Source organism: Cyrtonyx montezumae, unplaced genomic scaffold, assembly GCF_038088225.1.
Source record: "Cyrtonyx montezumae isolate F1298 unplaced genomic scaffold, pur_monq_1.0 scaffold_2, whole genome shotgun sequence".
Classification (NCBI taxonomy): domain Eukaryota; kingdom Metazoa; phylum Chordata; class Aves; order Galliformes; family Odontophoridae; genus Cyrtonyx; species Cyrtonyx montezumae.
In genome coordinates this window covers 44,953,046-44,969,128 of record NW_027071936.1, presented here as the reverse complement: position 1 = coordinate 44,969,128, position 16,083 = coordinate 44,953,046, and the positions used below count along the sequence as shown (strand labels likewise).

General features: G+C 36.0%; 1 protein-coding gene across 1 annotated transcript in view; it reads right to left on the bottom strand.

Moving 5' to 3' along the window:
• CORIN (corin, serine peptidase) overlaps positions 1 to 16,083 on the bottom strand; it is a 117,218-nt gene that overhangs the window by 23,697 nt on the left and 77,438 nt on the right. The window contains 4 exon segments of the mRNA XM_065737057.1: positions 3,378 to 3,485; positions 4,853 to 4,998; positions 8,578 to 8,809; positions 13,097 to 13,195. Coding sequence (XP_065593129.1) covers positions 3,378 to 3,485; positions 4,853 to 4,998; positions 8,578 to 8,809; positions 13,097 to 13,195 — 585 coding nt within the window.

The window sequence follows — 16,083 nt, the reverse complement described above, 5'->3', positions numbered from 1 at the left end:
ATCCTAGTCTGTCTTATGACTTCACTGCAGTTTTATGGATGAAATTTCCCCTACAAAGATCATACGGGAGTCTGATAGGAAATCCTAATGAGAGGAGACAGTGTGTGCTGAACACATCTCTACCCTTCATGGGCAAAATATACTTTACTCCCTTTAGACTGTTGTCTCTTACAGTTTAGGAAATGGTAGCTTAATGATGCAAACACTGTAGCTAGTCTCTACCAGCCTTCTCCCTGCAGTGAGAAGACGTTCCAACCTAAGAAAGCTATGGTTCTCATTAAAGGCACTTCAGTGATTTCAATTTAAATGCTAGCTGACTGTAATTTAATGGTATAAAATATCATAGAATCATAGAATCACAGGGGTTGTAAGGGACCTCAAGTGATCATTGAGTCCAACCCTCCTGCCGAAGCAGGTTCCCTATACCAGGTCACACAGGTAGGTGTCCAGGCAGGTCTTGAATATCTCCTGAGAAGGAGATTCCACAACCCCCCTGTGCAGCCTGTGCCAGTACTCCGTCACCCTCACCGTAAAGAAGTTCTTGCACACATTCGTGCGGAACCTCCTGTGCTGCAGTTTCTGTCCGTTCCCCCTTGTCCTGTCTCCACACACTGCTGAAAAGAGTGGCCTTGCCACTTTGTCCCCCACACCTCAGATATTTATAAACCTGGATCAGGTCCCCTTCTCAGTCTTCTTTTCTCAAGGCCAAAGAGACCCAGTTCACTTAGTCTTTCTTCATAGGGGAGATCCTCCAGGCCCTTCACCATCTTTGTGGCCCTGCGCTGGACTCTTACCAAGAGATCCCTGCCTTTTTTATACTTGGGAGCCCAGAACTGGACACAGTACTCCAAATGAGGCCTCACCAGGGCAGAGAAGAGGGGGAGGATCACCTCCCTTGACCTGCTGGCCACACTCTTTTTAATGCATCCCAGAATGCCATTGGCCCTCCTGGCCATGAGAGCACACTACTGGCTCACGGTCAACCTGTCGTCTACCAGGTCACCCAGGTCCCTCTCTACAGAGCTCCTCTCCAGCAGCTCATCCCCCAGCCTATACTGATGCATGCAGTTATTCCTCCCTAGGTGCAAAACTCTACACTTGCTTTTGTTAAATTTCATCTTGTTTCTGACTGCCCAGCTCTCCAGCCTCTCCAGGTCTTGTTGAATGGCAGCACAGCCTTCAGGCGTGTCAGCCAATCCTCCCAACTTTGTATCATCAGCAAATTTGCTGAGGGTGGCCACTATCCCCTCATCAAGGTCATTGATGAAGATGTTGAACAAGACCGGACCCAGCAAGGACCCCTGGGGGACACTGCTGGTTACAGGCCTCCAACCGGACTCTGCACCGCCAACGACAACCCTCTGCGCTCTGCCCGTCAGCCAGTTCTCAACCCACTTCACTGTCCACTCATCTATCCCACACATCCTTAGCTTTGTTATAAGGATGTCATGGGGGACAGTATCAAATGCCTTGCTGAAATCAAGGTATACTACATCCACTGCTCTCCCCCTATCCACCTAGCCAGTGACAACATCATAGAGGGCCACTAGGTTGGTCAAGCATGACCTCCCCTTGGTGAACCCATGCTGGCTACTCCTGATAACCTCCTTTTCTTCCAATTGTCTGGTGATGGCATCCAGAACAAGCTGTTCCATCACCTTTCCAGGGACAGTGGTGAGGCTGACTGGCCTATCAAAAGATAAAGTGAGCTAGTTGCCTATGTATGGGAAATCAACAAGCATGGCATATAAATGCGTCAGAGACATTTACTTCTGGAGCTCTACAAGGACTGCCTGTTCTTCAGTAACAGCATTACCTCTGGTCAATGTAATGTCACTCTGGCAGCTATAATTTCCTAGCAGATACAGCTTTCCATATTTATAGATGCTGATAAGAATTCTGTTGATTGCTAGTGACATTCTGTCTAGACTATAGAGACAGAGAGAGATAGACTGGAAAAATTAATGCTACATATTAGGGCAATATTTCATATGTTAATGACTAGGAGAATAAAATTATCCTAAAAGACGCATAGAAATTTGTGTTCTAAGGAGTTAAAACAGTGGCAGAAAAGAATATTTGGTGGGGAGGACATTCAAAACAACTGATTCAAAGGCAAAAAGATTATCAACTCTGAAACAATTACTCCAATCACCAGCTTTGCCTTTGAAATCCAAAATGATCTAGAATTAAATCCTATTTTGATTTTCATATCTCTCTCTTTCTTTGTTTTTTGCAGGGGGAGGTAAGTGGAGTAGAAGAACAGACAGAATACAATCTTGATTTGAAAACTCCCTGAGGCTTAGAATACATTGCTCCTTAGTGATAAATTACACCTTGATTATAGCAATCATTAAAACAACCTGCTCTTATAAAAGATAATTTTAGATTAAAATGCAAAGCTTGTCACCTCTATAGCTTCAGCTTTCAGACACTGGATCTTTTTTTTGCGTGCATGTGCAGCAGAGTGGAGAATCTTTTATTACCACAAATATTTTGCCTCCTTAGCCATTTCCTTCATGTAAATCTACTCTCTGTTAAACAAACCAGACTGTATAACTTCATCCTATGCTGACAGAAGATGCAGATCCCTTCCTCATATTCACACCATCTCTCTAAATACTTAATGGTTTGTAATTGTTCTTTTTGCCCCTTGTAATAGCAGGAAAAAATGCAGAACTCCAAGAAGCCTATACCTTACTGTAGGAAATAATATAGAATGCCTTCTCAGAATACTCCTACCAGCACATACAAAGATAAACAGTGAACAGGAGATTTGCTGGTTATTCTCAAGCTCAGTATATCCTTTTAAGCAAAGAGCCAAGAAAATCTCTACCATAAATTTGCTCTTGAATGTACCAGAGAATAAAATTTGTGGTTACCACTTTATACTTATGCTCAAAGCTAAAGGTTGGCCAGGATCCACTTTAGTAGCACAGATCTTGTGTCAATATACCACAGTGAGAATGTTACTTTGCATACACTTAAAACTGCATTTACAAATTCAAGATATAAACAGCTAGGAAGTCATATTTTAACTCATTAGAACCTCCACCAATATCAAAAGAATTAAGTCTACAGCATTTTTTTAATCTTTATTACTATTTGAATACTCAGATATCACTGTTAGCAGAATTTCTACTATTGAATATAATAAATTGTGTTGATATTTAACAAGAAGGATTCCTGCTGAAGTATTTTTACTGTCACTAGTCTTTAAAAAATTGTTTCCAAATACAGTTTTTCTTGGAGAAAAGTGGGTTATCGTGTGAACCATCATGCTATGGTTCCATTAAGTGAAAAAAACCAGAATATTCTCTAATGTCTCAGCTACTCTTCATTAGGAAAGTACCCTTCAACTCATATAATCTATTTACCACAGCTGTCTTCATCACTGTCATCCTCACAGTCAGCTTGACCATCACATCTCCTGGATGCCAGGACACATCTCCCTGAACGGCATTTGAAGTGAGTGGGTGAGCACTCTGTCAATGACGAGAAACAGACAGAAACAAGATTCCATAAGCTGAAAGCTTAATCACCGTGTGTAGTTATTTATTACTATGACTGTTTTGGAAGGATAAATAACAAAAATAGAAACCCTGTGAAATGATAAATTGGAACCAGTAGTAGGTAACTATTCTAAACAATTGCACTGTGAATGGGGTGGAATGCTATTCCCCATAGCTAACTATGTTATACCAAATTTTTGCTTTTCCATTCCTACATACTACTGTGTAATGATCACTAATTCCTTTCTGTCAGCCTTCTTCTGAAATTATTTCCTTGTCTCTCTGAGTCCCATGACAAAGAATTTCATTTCTATGGAGTAATTCATCTTATAAAACTCCCCAAATGATATATCTGCACATGGACTTTACATGAAGAAACGGTACTCGTTGCACTTGCTTCAGTGGCCTCTCAGAAAGCTTTGCTATACTCATTAGCAATACATTTTCAATAAACAAACTACAGACTAATTAGCTATCACTCATTGCTTTTTCTAAGCAAGATCAAAAACTCTGGAATGACTGTCATCACCACTTAAGTGAGGGAGATGGAAAGAACAGGAATGATTAGTATACAGTAAACACCGTAGCACACATTATTTTACAGTTTTCCCACCATTTTACTGGCATCTTTGGCAAGTAAAAGGTCAGAATCCCCACAGACCTCACATGAAATGACCATGGCAGAAGAAAAAACTGCACAGTCGCTCTTAATATATAGCAACAAAAAAAAAAAAAGTAGAAACCTTTAAGGCAGCTCCATTCTTTTGTTCCATGTCCGTACTCATGAGTAGGGTTATTGCTGAATTTCAAGAAAATGAAATTTGTCTGTTGTGACCGACTTGACACATCCCTTTTTTTTTAGAAAACAATAATTGTAAAATAAAATAAAATAAAAATAAAATGCTAGCAAACAACTGCTAGCAAATATAGTATATTTACTGTATTTCTCTCAGAGATGTCATGGAACTTAGCATTTTTAAGATTTCCAAGACTTTGCTCCCTGTTAGAAAATCATTATCATATCATCTAGATAGGTTTTAAAAAGTGAGGGATAAGTATAAACTAGTAGTAGGTGTGGTGTCAGCCAGAATTTTCAAACACTGACTTTTAAAGGGTAGTTGATGCTTATAAAAACTTCCTCTTATCTGCAAACAGAATTCTCTGAAAACTAATCTTGAATCATTCCTACAGTTATTTGACAACATGAATGTTTTAAGCCACTCTACATGACCTATTATAATTTAAAGGGAAGGTATGAAAACAAAACCAACCAAAAAAAATTCTAAAAACCATAGATCAGTATCTTCAGAAATGCAATCTCTTATTTCTGCTATATGTACCTTCTACATCTTCATCTGGTGTCAGACAAGTTTGGTTGTCTGAGTTCTCATCTGGAAACTGAGTGCAGTCAGTATCCTCCGGCCACTGCAGACCTACAATCCCAAGCACAGACTCACAGCGTTCCTTAGACTGCACACATAATGTCCTGAGGAGACAAAGTGGAGTTGCACAGAATAACTGAGTAAACGTCTTAGAAATTACCATGTTTCAGAAGTTAATAATCCTAGCCAAACTTACAGAAGATTAAGGAAAAATCAGTTAATTAGATTTCTATATGTGAATATAAATACCTTTTAAGAGAAATATATTACTATTTTTGGAACATGAGTTTAAATTACTGTACGCAAGCTATTATCTGAGTTATGATAGAATAGACAAATATAATTACCTACAAATATCCTCTTGTCCATGAAGGTTGGCAGCAAAACTTTTATATGAAATACTGTTCACCATCAAGGAAAAAAAAAATCAAATGTATATTGTACCATAAAATGCTACCTCTTCTGATGATGCCATCTCCAATATGATTGCACCATGTACACCATATGAAGAGCAGGGTAGTGCTGAAGAAAGCTTCGTCACTGACAAATTTTTGAGTTTATAAGAACAGGTAGTTCTAAATATTTTGACTGTATTTCAGATGCACATAGTGAATACTGTGTGGGAACTACTCCTACTCAGCCATTTCTAGAAACGTGGTTCCAGAAAGATAATATATTTAAACTCACAAACAAAAGAGCAAAGAATTTCCCAGGAAGTTCAATAAAATCAAAGCACAGGTCACCTTAGTCAAGTATTTTCATTTAGAGCAACAGAAGCTTCTATCACACATAGAAAAGGTCAAAAGTATAGACCTGCTGTTGGGTATTTATTTTCTTACCATAAAAACACAGGAGTAATCACATAAAGTTAGTTCACTCCATCTATACTGATATCCTGTCTCTCAAAATACATGTCGAATATTTCAAATTTACAAAGCAAAAGTGCCTAATTGGAAATCCTCCGGTTAGTTTAACAATTCTTTTAAACATTTAGTGACTCCTTTTGCCTGGAATTGCTGCTGATGTGCTGTTCAATACAACACTCTTGTATGGTACCACACTCTTGTGGTATATTGAATTCCTCTTTGTTCCTACTGTCTCTTTTTTCAGAGAGTTCAATAGTATCAGTATAACCACCTATGGTATCAGTTTCAAGTGTTGCTTTTCATTTTTGTGGAATACTATCTATGCAAAGAGGAATAAGAACCTCAATATTCTTCCAACAGAAACATACTATATATTTGATAGATAACTTGTCCAAGCTGTTCTTAAAAATGTTCACACTATTAAGATTTTATACACGTATATATATAATTTTCTTTATCTGACCTGTAGCTCTCTTGATATGCTTTGAATCCATTGCTCGCTGGTTCAGCCCCCAATAACCTGGTGAATTATTTCCTCATAGTAGTTCACTTTTACCTTCTTGAATACAATAGTGTCTCTCCATTGTCCTGTCTCATCTCTAGACTCAGCAATGCATTCAATTATATCTTTCAGATGATGTCTTCTAAACCTGTAATTACTTAGACTTTCTCCTGCTGTTTCAAAGAAAGTTCTCCTTTGTTCTTATATGCTGAAAAATATTCAACCACAGAATCCTCCACATTTCCATTTTATTTTCAGTTTTCCTTGTGTCACTTTTAGCTTGCTTTGTATTGTAGTTGATTAATTTTTTCAGAACTTTCTCCTAGGAACAGAATCTTTTCATCACGTTACTTTTATCTTTTTACTTTTTTTTTTTTGTTTTTATTGTGTTTGTTTTTTTCCTGCAAGCTTCAAGAAATGGAGTGACCAAAACCTAAAATATAGGCCTATTTAGGATCAATTAAAGGATGGTTTTTTATTCTGAGAAAACAAGACATCATCATTCTTGTCAAATTTCATTTTGCTGGGGGGATTATGTGAAGGAGAGTCAATGTTTTTCTGTAGCAGGTTATTCAATACTGATTTCAGAAGCTAGAATGAAGACATTAGTTCTGCATAATATTGTAATTGCTGTGTATTTTATTTAACACATACTGTGCAGAACAGAGTGCAAAACATCTAGTAACTCTAAAATGATGCTTTTAGCCGGTTGATAGCTTCCGAATACAGAACACAGGCTGAATTCTATTTGTGTGTTCACATGAAATGAGACAAAATGTACTAAAGAAAAGAGTAATGTAACTGCAGCCTATTTAATCAGTGTCAGTTCATTCATATCTTGTTTGTTATGACATGTTTTTGTCTTTCCTTTAAGATTCTTCTCAATATCAAAAATGTTGACTGGAGACGTTCAAGGTCACAAGCAACGTGATATAGCTGTAGATTTCACTGTTCATTACATTAGGGGCATTGAACAAAAGGACCTTTAAAGGTTCCTTCCAACTCAAATGATTCTACGATCAATTAAATTATTTTGATTTTTTCTATCAGTTAACAAGTACAAATCACAAAGCAGAGAAATCACTCCCTCCTTGGTAGAAAGAAATACAGGATCAAAAAAAACAACCAAACAAACAAAAAAATGCATCACGGATACAGGTATAAGAGCTTCCAGGCTTCCAGTCCTAGGATTTAAGAAGTTATATATTCAATATGATCTAAATGTGATGTTAGTCCTGCTTTGAGCAGAAAGTCAGGACTTCCAGAGGTCCTCTTCAAACTAAACTATTCTGTGTTTTTTATTAGTTCCTCTTCATGTTTCTGTTCAATGCTTGAATTTTGAAGACTATTGCTATATTTCAACTAGATTGCAGTACTTCCTAAAATCTATTAGCTAGGTACATAGCTGCTAAAGTCTGTAATTTAATTTTAGCCTCTCTACATTAAGAAAGATTTTTTATACACTAAATTGATTTTTCTAAAAAAAAATAAAAATAAAGACTTGTTTTTCAAACACAGAAATCTGAAACAGAGCTTGCACAAATCAGTCTCTAACTTCACACTGTCCTATACGTAATACTGTAACTTTCATGATACATTTCTAAGTGAGAATAAATCACTATCTTCATACATTTTCCTGTGTGTCACTCTCAACTAATACATAAACGTATTTCACTGGACAAATAAACATTATTTCTCAACCAAAGCCACACGTTATGAATCCTTAAGAAATATATTGCAATTTTCAATGCATTTTCTTTCAATGTACTATGTACTGATCAATATGGGCAGGGCAGTGCAGACCAAGAAAAGAGAGAAACAGCATGGGAAGGAACAGACCTCTTTTGGCATAATCCTTAAAAGCACAGTGATATTAATTTATGAGTATGGAAGAAAAGTTAATCTAACAATATATTTTATGACAATCTCATATTCAGAAGGATAATAACTCACTAAAATCTTGTTGTCAATGATATTTGGCTCTGGCTTTCCATATATAAACTGTTATCCAAATGCAAAGTATTATAAGTACTTTCCATATTCAATTAATTGATTCTATGTTTACATATCCATTATAATAGCACAATTCTAACCAAATTGAAGTGGAAAATGCTCCAGAATAAATACACAAGCTATATAATTTTGACAATTAATACAAACTGCTGTTCCTCTCCTTGTTTTATATACTTCAGAAACCTCTTCCTGTGAAATTGCAAAGCAAAATTTCTGGCTCATTCAGTGAAGGGCAGAAAAGTTAGTAAGACTAATACAATAGACAATGTCAGTTAAGGAATAAATTAAGTGTAGAAAAGTACCTGCAAGGTGGGATCCGTTGATTTGTATGTGGGTCACATTTTGGTACTAAGATTGTACAGGCGAAAAACATAAGGTACTTGTAGCAGTTGGTCTGAACCAAGGCTGGGAAGAGAGAAGATTCCCAGCTGACAGAAGCTTCCTTCTGAGTCCTGTGCCCCAGGTAGTTTGGGTAACTAGTGTAGTTGTAAGGCAAGTTCATACAGAGTTCCAGAGTAATTGGTTCACACTGACCTTCCACAGAACAATTTAAAAAAAATAAGAATTTAATTTAAGAAGCATGTTCCAAGTTGAAGTGAAATATAGAAGAAATAACACTAAACACAATTCCTACTGGTGTACTACACTATACATTTCATACTGACAGGGCAATTGTCAAAGATAACCGTAGGATCATCAGGTACTTCAGCTCAGAATTGACCTCAAGAGCTTTATAGTCCACTTCCTGCTCAATTTTTAGCGGAGTTATTACATACTGATTGAACTGTCTGAATAGATTGGATTTAAAAGATTTGAACAGATTTTGCATTTCTTCCAAAATTAGCCATCAGTGTTGTTGTTTGTTTGTTTGTTTTTAATTTTCTATCTCAATTGAAAACAACATACAGAACTTCAATTCAGACTGAAATTCAATTTTTTATTTAGTATTGAGACCAATATGATACTTTAAGCCATATTTACTTCACGTGTCATACTTAAATAAAATTCAATTTTACTTACATTTTCAATATGAGAAAAATTACCTTGAAAAAAGTATATCATTTGAAATACAATTATCATCAAAAGACTGCATATATTTGCCTATTACTGAAGAAAGAGCATATTAACATGATTAATATTCTCCACCAGACGGTTGCTAATATCAGTTGCCAGCACAGTATGTAATCAGATTACCTACATCTAAGATCCAACAGTAAATTATTCATCTAAATAGAGGAACTGATCTTGGACTGATTCGCTATTATAACCTCTTTTAGCATTTACCTCGCTAATGTGAGGAATATGAAGCTCAGTTTGGATATAGCTTTTTCTCCCTACGAAACACTTGCATATTGCCAACAGTTAACTGTTTCTGTTGTCTCAAACCACTTAGTCCCAGCTTTGCAGTGTATGAGATAGTTCAAAGATATCATTTGTCAAAAATTCTACTCATATGGAAACCATTTCCTCTTCTTCACAATGAATTTTATAGCATCATAGAATATCCTGAGTTGAAAGGGACACACACTCAGTTCAGTTCATTCTTTGTGTTTCAATTTTTCCCCAGCAAACATCTTCTCATGAGTTTTACAGAATTAATTTTATGTATTCATCAGTTTTTCCATGAACACAAAACTAGATGCAATGCTCTAAGTGTTTGTATATAACATATTATTCAAGAGTAGAAATACACAAATACTGTTCTCTCTTGTGTTATGCCTCATGTTGATAGTGGTTTAGGTAAACCCCAGAATAAAATCTAGCCCACTGAAATGCCCCTGTAGAACAGCTCTTTAACGATTCTCATTGTCATTAAAAATTTTCTACCTTCTTTACATGCACACACACACCTCTTCAGATACTTCTGTTATCCAAAATACTCTGCAACCAGTTTACAAAGCCAGCCTAAACTGACCAGAGACTATCACACAATGAGAACATCCATCATATTCAGTATTGTAAACGTAGCCTATGCTTAGCCAGGAATTTTCCATCAAAATAGATCCATGAGTAAGAAAATGTTGCTTTGTCAAAAATGAAAAGTTCTATGGGAATTTTTCCATGGGAATTCTCATCTCTTACCAAAAATGAGGTAACTCTAATCTAACAGCAAAACAATAGTAACTTGAAAAAAAGACCATAGTACTTCCAGATGTTGCACCAGAAAAATACTTTCCAAATACTCTATCCATTCTATTCTGTATAAAACACTACGTATTTATTGGACTGGATAGGGGAGAAATGATCCTGAAGACTAATTCAGACTATTCTTGTTGAGAATTACTGACTGTTGACCACAATACGATGAGGAAGTATTTCCACTTAATATGTTTTATTTCTCCTTGATCAGTATATGTATTCCACAATATATTGCTTGCTGCTCGGTAGGCAAGGGACAATCTCTCGACCACAAATTGTGAGATACAAAGGAGAAAATGACTGAGATAATTCAATGAAGATATCTGAGATTTCAAACAAGAAAATTAAAATTATTCAGCTTTTATTAACAGGTTTTATCTTTTCCTTCAAAAGTGGCTTCTTATTAGTTTTGTGCTGTATGGATACCTTCCTCCCCATTCCACAGCACACTATTTCTTGAAGAAGAACAGCTGAGTAAATAAAAAAATATAACAAACCTACTATTCCAGTAACTTGGAATAGATTTCTTCTCACCAGAGGACAGACCAAGTGATGTCAGATTTCACAGCAGGAATCCTTTTAGAAAAAGTGGAGGTAGACAAATCCACCTTTAGAGAGCTGGAGGATGCATCCTTGTAAGCCCTGGTACTTGTGAGGAGTTTTGACTATGTTAATATCAGTTTGAAAAACAATGGTTTAGTCTTAAAGGAGGTTCTCCTCAGAGCATAACAGAACATTCCAGTGTGCACAAAGGCAGAACACTGTCCTGGCTGAACGTGAATTTCCCAAATGAGGTCAAACATTACAAGAAAATATACAGAAGACAAAGGAGGGGATAGAGCATTGAAGAAGAATGGAGAGACTTTTCCCAAGCACACAAGGATGGATCTCAGAGTTCAGCCAGATTTGAACCTATTAAGAAAATTACAAAGCAAGAAGTGCTCTTTTAAGTACACTGACAGTAAAAGAAAAGGTGGGAAAAATGTGAGTTTGCTGCTCAGTGGGGGCAGGTGACTTAGTGATCAGAGGCATGGTCAAGGTGCTCATTGCCTCTTCTGTCTCAACTTTCACTGGTTAACTTTATTGAAAAGCTGAATTTTATCATATTCAGTCATGGAAACCCTGGCACCTGACTGGAAAATAAAGGCAACCAAAGCAGTTGTCTTTAATGACAAGAAAGATTCAGAAAACAGCAGTCCAGCCAGGCTAGCCTTAATCCCCATGAAAAGTAAAGTGCAAAATCCTTCCAGAAGACAGCTACATATGAATAAGTGTGTGCAACTTGGAATAACCAGCACGAATTTATCACGGAAAAGTCATGCTCAATTATCCTGATTGCATCTATGAAAAGATAACTGTAATTTGCTTTTATTCAGAATTAGTGAGAGTATGTCTGGAATATTGTAACTGGTTTTCTGCTCCCTCATTCATGAACAACATTGACAGACTGGAATGAAGTCAGTGGAGGGCCACCGAGAAGGTTAGGAGAATGAAACACAGTGTATAGGCAGAAAAACAGGACCTGTTCAGCCATAAAAACAGAAGGCTAAGGGGAGATCTTTTTCCTGTTAACAGTTACTTTATGGGAAGGTGTAAAGAAAATGGAGCCTGACTATTGGAAGTACAAGGACAAGATAACAAGTGAAAGACAGTTTGGAGCTCAATAAATTTCAGTTCCACATAAGGTAAAGAGGATGTTACCATCAGAGAGGACTAATGCTCAAACAGGTTGACCAGTAAAAATGTGGAATTTCTGTCTATGGAAATACTAAAAATTCAGCATCATGAGATCCTAGGCAGCATTACCTAGTTGGCATTGCTTTGATCAGGAGTTTGGGCAAGTTGTCTTCTCTGTGTCCATTCAAACCCAAGTTTATCTAGGGTCCTACATATTTTAATGTAGCAACATGGTAGGTAGCATTATCCAAACAAGCTAGCAGTAACAAACCGTAATTTGCAGTAGGTATTGCTCAGGCTTACAAAACAATTACAGGATATGTCCACACATTTACATACTCATATGTAAGAAAAGGCAAACTTATACTGCTCATGTGCTGATGTGAATGACCTGAAATGAAGTTTTAATTAAAAAAAAATCTTTCTGAACACAGTTCTGCTCTAGTTTCAAGGGCAAGTGAACAGTGGGTGTGAGATGACTGCATGGAGTTGTATGGTACAGGATAGGAAGACAGGAAAATGCACAGTGTGGAAGACCCTGACTCTCTACAAACGTATTACCCAGAAGAATAACTAGTTTAGCCAGATTGAATAGTAAAATTCTTCCTTGAGAAAAGGGCTGAAACTTCTCAGACTACTAAACAAAATACTGTGCTTTCCCCTAATTTTAACATAAATCCTTAGCTCACTTAAACTTTGTTGTTTACTTTATGTAAACAATGAACCTGATATTAAGAGAAAGTATTACTGTAAACATTAATTAAGAACATATAAAAAAATCATAAAAGGTAAAAATATGCCAATGTCAAATACTGTAAGTATCTCTTATTATATAAGGATTTATGATGAAACTTTTGTTTCAGCCTTGTCCTTTTCAACAGTTGATCGTTACACGTGACATTAGATAGTAAATAAAAGTATTAATTACTGTGCCCTACCCTGCATCTTCATTTTACTCTAAAACACCCTAAAACAGTGACAATATGAAGCATGTAACCTACTTACTGCAGTTTGTCTGGCTGTTTCTCATCTCACAGAAAGAAGTTCCACATGGATCAGGACAGGAAGTACATCTCTGGTCTCCCTCCTGACAGAGGGTTTGACCTGAGAAAAATAGAAATTTACTATTCTAATGATGTACCAAACTAATAAAGAAGACTGAAGCATTGTGATGAGAAAATACTGAGAGACTCTTAATAATTAGTTATTTCCTTTACATAGTTGAGTAAGTACCCTACAGCATTGAAAGTGCAGTAAGGAAGTGTAAGGAAGCCAAGTGTGCAAAAGTGTCCAAGTGTCACTTTATCCCAGTGTTCAATACCATAACTTATATTCCCAAATTCTGACAGAGAATTGTGAAGCTCTGAAAGCCATCTTGCCTGTGGCAGAGTATGAACAGTCATGTAAACTGGATTTCAAAGAGAACAATAGGTCCTAATTGAAAGAGAATATTTTCTGGGAATTATTCTCCAGTGCAAGTCAGTTCATCTTTTTCTCATTTCATGGTTATTTGGTGGACAATGAAAACTATCCTGAAAATAGGTTGTCAGAGATGAAGCTTTACTGCCCGTGTCTTTGGCTAGTGAAAAATAGTATTAAAAAAAAAATACCCCCCAAACTCTATAATCCTAAGGATGGTTAGCATAACCAAAACCAGCACTTCATCTAAAAGCTAAAGAACAAATTTCCTGGATAGTTGGTTTCTTTAACAAACTTCTGGCTTTCTGTCTGTCTCATAGTGGTGCTAGCCTCTTTCTAAAGCCATTTAATTCTCTCTTTCAAATGCGTCTTGCAAAATTAGTAATTTAATTTATTACTCATGTAAACAGAGACTGAATAGTTTGAATTTTATCATTTCATTCTCTTTTAAATGATATACTGCAGCAATTCGATTGCAAAATGGAACTTGAAAGGTAAGGAAAAACATTTTAATTGCTACAGCTATCATGAATCTTCACATTAAAGTTCATTTTAAATGTTTGTTACATCTCCATCTTATCCTAAAGTTGAAGAGTTTCTCAACTACTTAAAACTCACTGTTCTGCAGTGTAGATTCTCCTGATCGTAGCACAGCCAACAATTAATCTATATAAACACGTTACCCTGTGTTTTGAGGGAATCACAGAACCAGCTGTGAGTACATTCATATTAGATTTCACAGAATAAATGAGAGAAGTAATGTTAATAGATGCCATACCTTATCTTCTCTTCAGGAAATTTAATTTCCCTAAAGTATGTAGGGAAAGAGGCTGTTTTTCTAAATTATACATAGATGTAGCAACGTTAGCTTGTAATCCCTATATGTATATCTTTGTATGTTACACTATTTCCTTATATCCTTACACAGACAAGTTGCAGTATCTTCCATAACTTGAATTCACATTTCTATTTTGATTTCTCATATTCAGTGTGCTTGTAACAAAATGACTATTCTACATCACTTTAGTCCTAACTTCACTGCCACTGCTAGACATCTCAGATTTCTAACTTATGCTAAGTATAAAAACTCTGCTTCATGCCCAAAGACATTTTCTCTAGTTGCTGAAATCAACTACATATGTACGAAGAAACACAAAAGGAAGTTACTAACTAGAACTGTCTAGCTTTTACATGGGCCGTGCAAGAAACTAAAAAAGTAGAAGTCCAAATCCTGTCCAGATATTCTCAGGGAAATTTAGGATGCGATTGCTTAAGGGAAGATTTCTGCTCTACAGAAAACTGCAAATATCAGGCAGAGTTTTTTGCATTTCAAGGAGTACATAATGGAAAAGAAGCAAATCTTTGGTATTAAAAAGCTTTAAGCTTTGCAATTTAATGTTTAATAGAAAATTCTTATAGTATTTAATGACATTACTGACTGCATAATTATCACCTCTTTCCACACCTCTGCATTTAGCATTCTTAATTTTACATCTGTTCATTATATTCCTTAAAAAAAAATTAACAATTTTTTAAATATCCACGGAAACAAAGAACAGTGAGAATCACATTACTAACTTCTAGCTCAGATTGTGCATGAAAGTGCCAGCGAAATTCTCTTTTACTAAGGATGAATAAATTTAAGAGGCTTAAGCTGGGTGAATCTTAAAAGGTAGAGTGCCTTTTTCTAGAATGCTTTGAATGGTTTTGTACTTCTCATTTTATCTCATTCTTCTACTGCATTACTCTCATATTAAAAGGGATCATTTTATTATCAGTCAAGAGAAAGAGAGATTTGCAGAATTCATAGAATAAAAATGAGGATGTACATCAGGAAAGATGAAGAACACGCCTGAGTATTTTGCAAAACTAGGCAGTCAGAAATAAAGACAAAACTTGGTCCCTGGTTTTTAGATTGCCACACTCCAATCTGAAAGAAATTTTGTGTAAGACCTTTTTTCATTATCTTCACTAATTGCAGAGAAGAATGATGATAATTTGTGTGTTTTAACTTCTCTTCTGGAATGGAGACATTTAAGCTGGAGAAGGAAGATCTCAAAATGTAATAAGAACAGAGGGGGCTGAGTAGAAAGGATTTTTTCCAGACTGGTTCCTAATGAAAGAAAGCTTAGGAAATCACACAACATAGCTATTTTTTGAATAGGTTGTCCTATTATCATTATGCTTGACAGCACTGAAGTTTTCTAATAGAACTAAATTCATTGTTTCTTAAAAATAAGTCATAAGAGAAATACATTAAAGATTATATCACTGAAAGAAAAGCTTCAGTTTGAAGACAAGATCATTCCAGATTCAAGACAACTACATGTGAAAAATAGCTCAAATGCAGAAATCATGACAATCAGAAGTATTTAATGACAAAATTACTTGGAAAATCATACTTCAGGATTCAAGAAACTACTTGATTTCCTTTCCTTTATACAGTCATTCACAAGACAGTTTTATGTACCTGTAAAAACTTACATTCCCATATAGTATCTTTTAGCCATACTAAATCATCAGTACACTTATAAAAACCTCTTTTCTTTGACTCACAAATTCTGATGCAAATA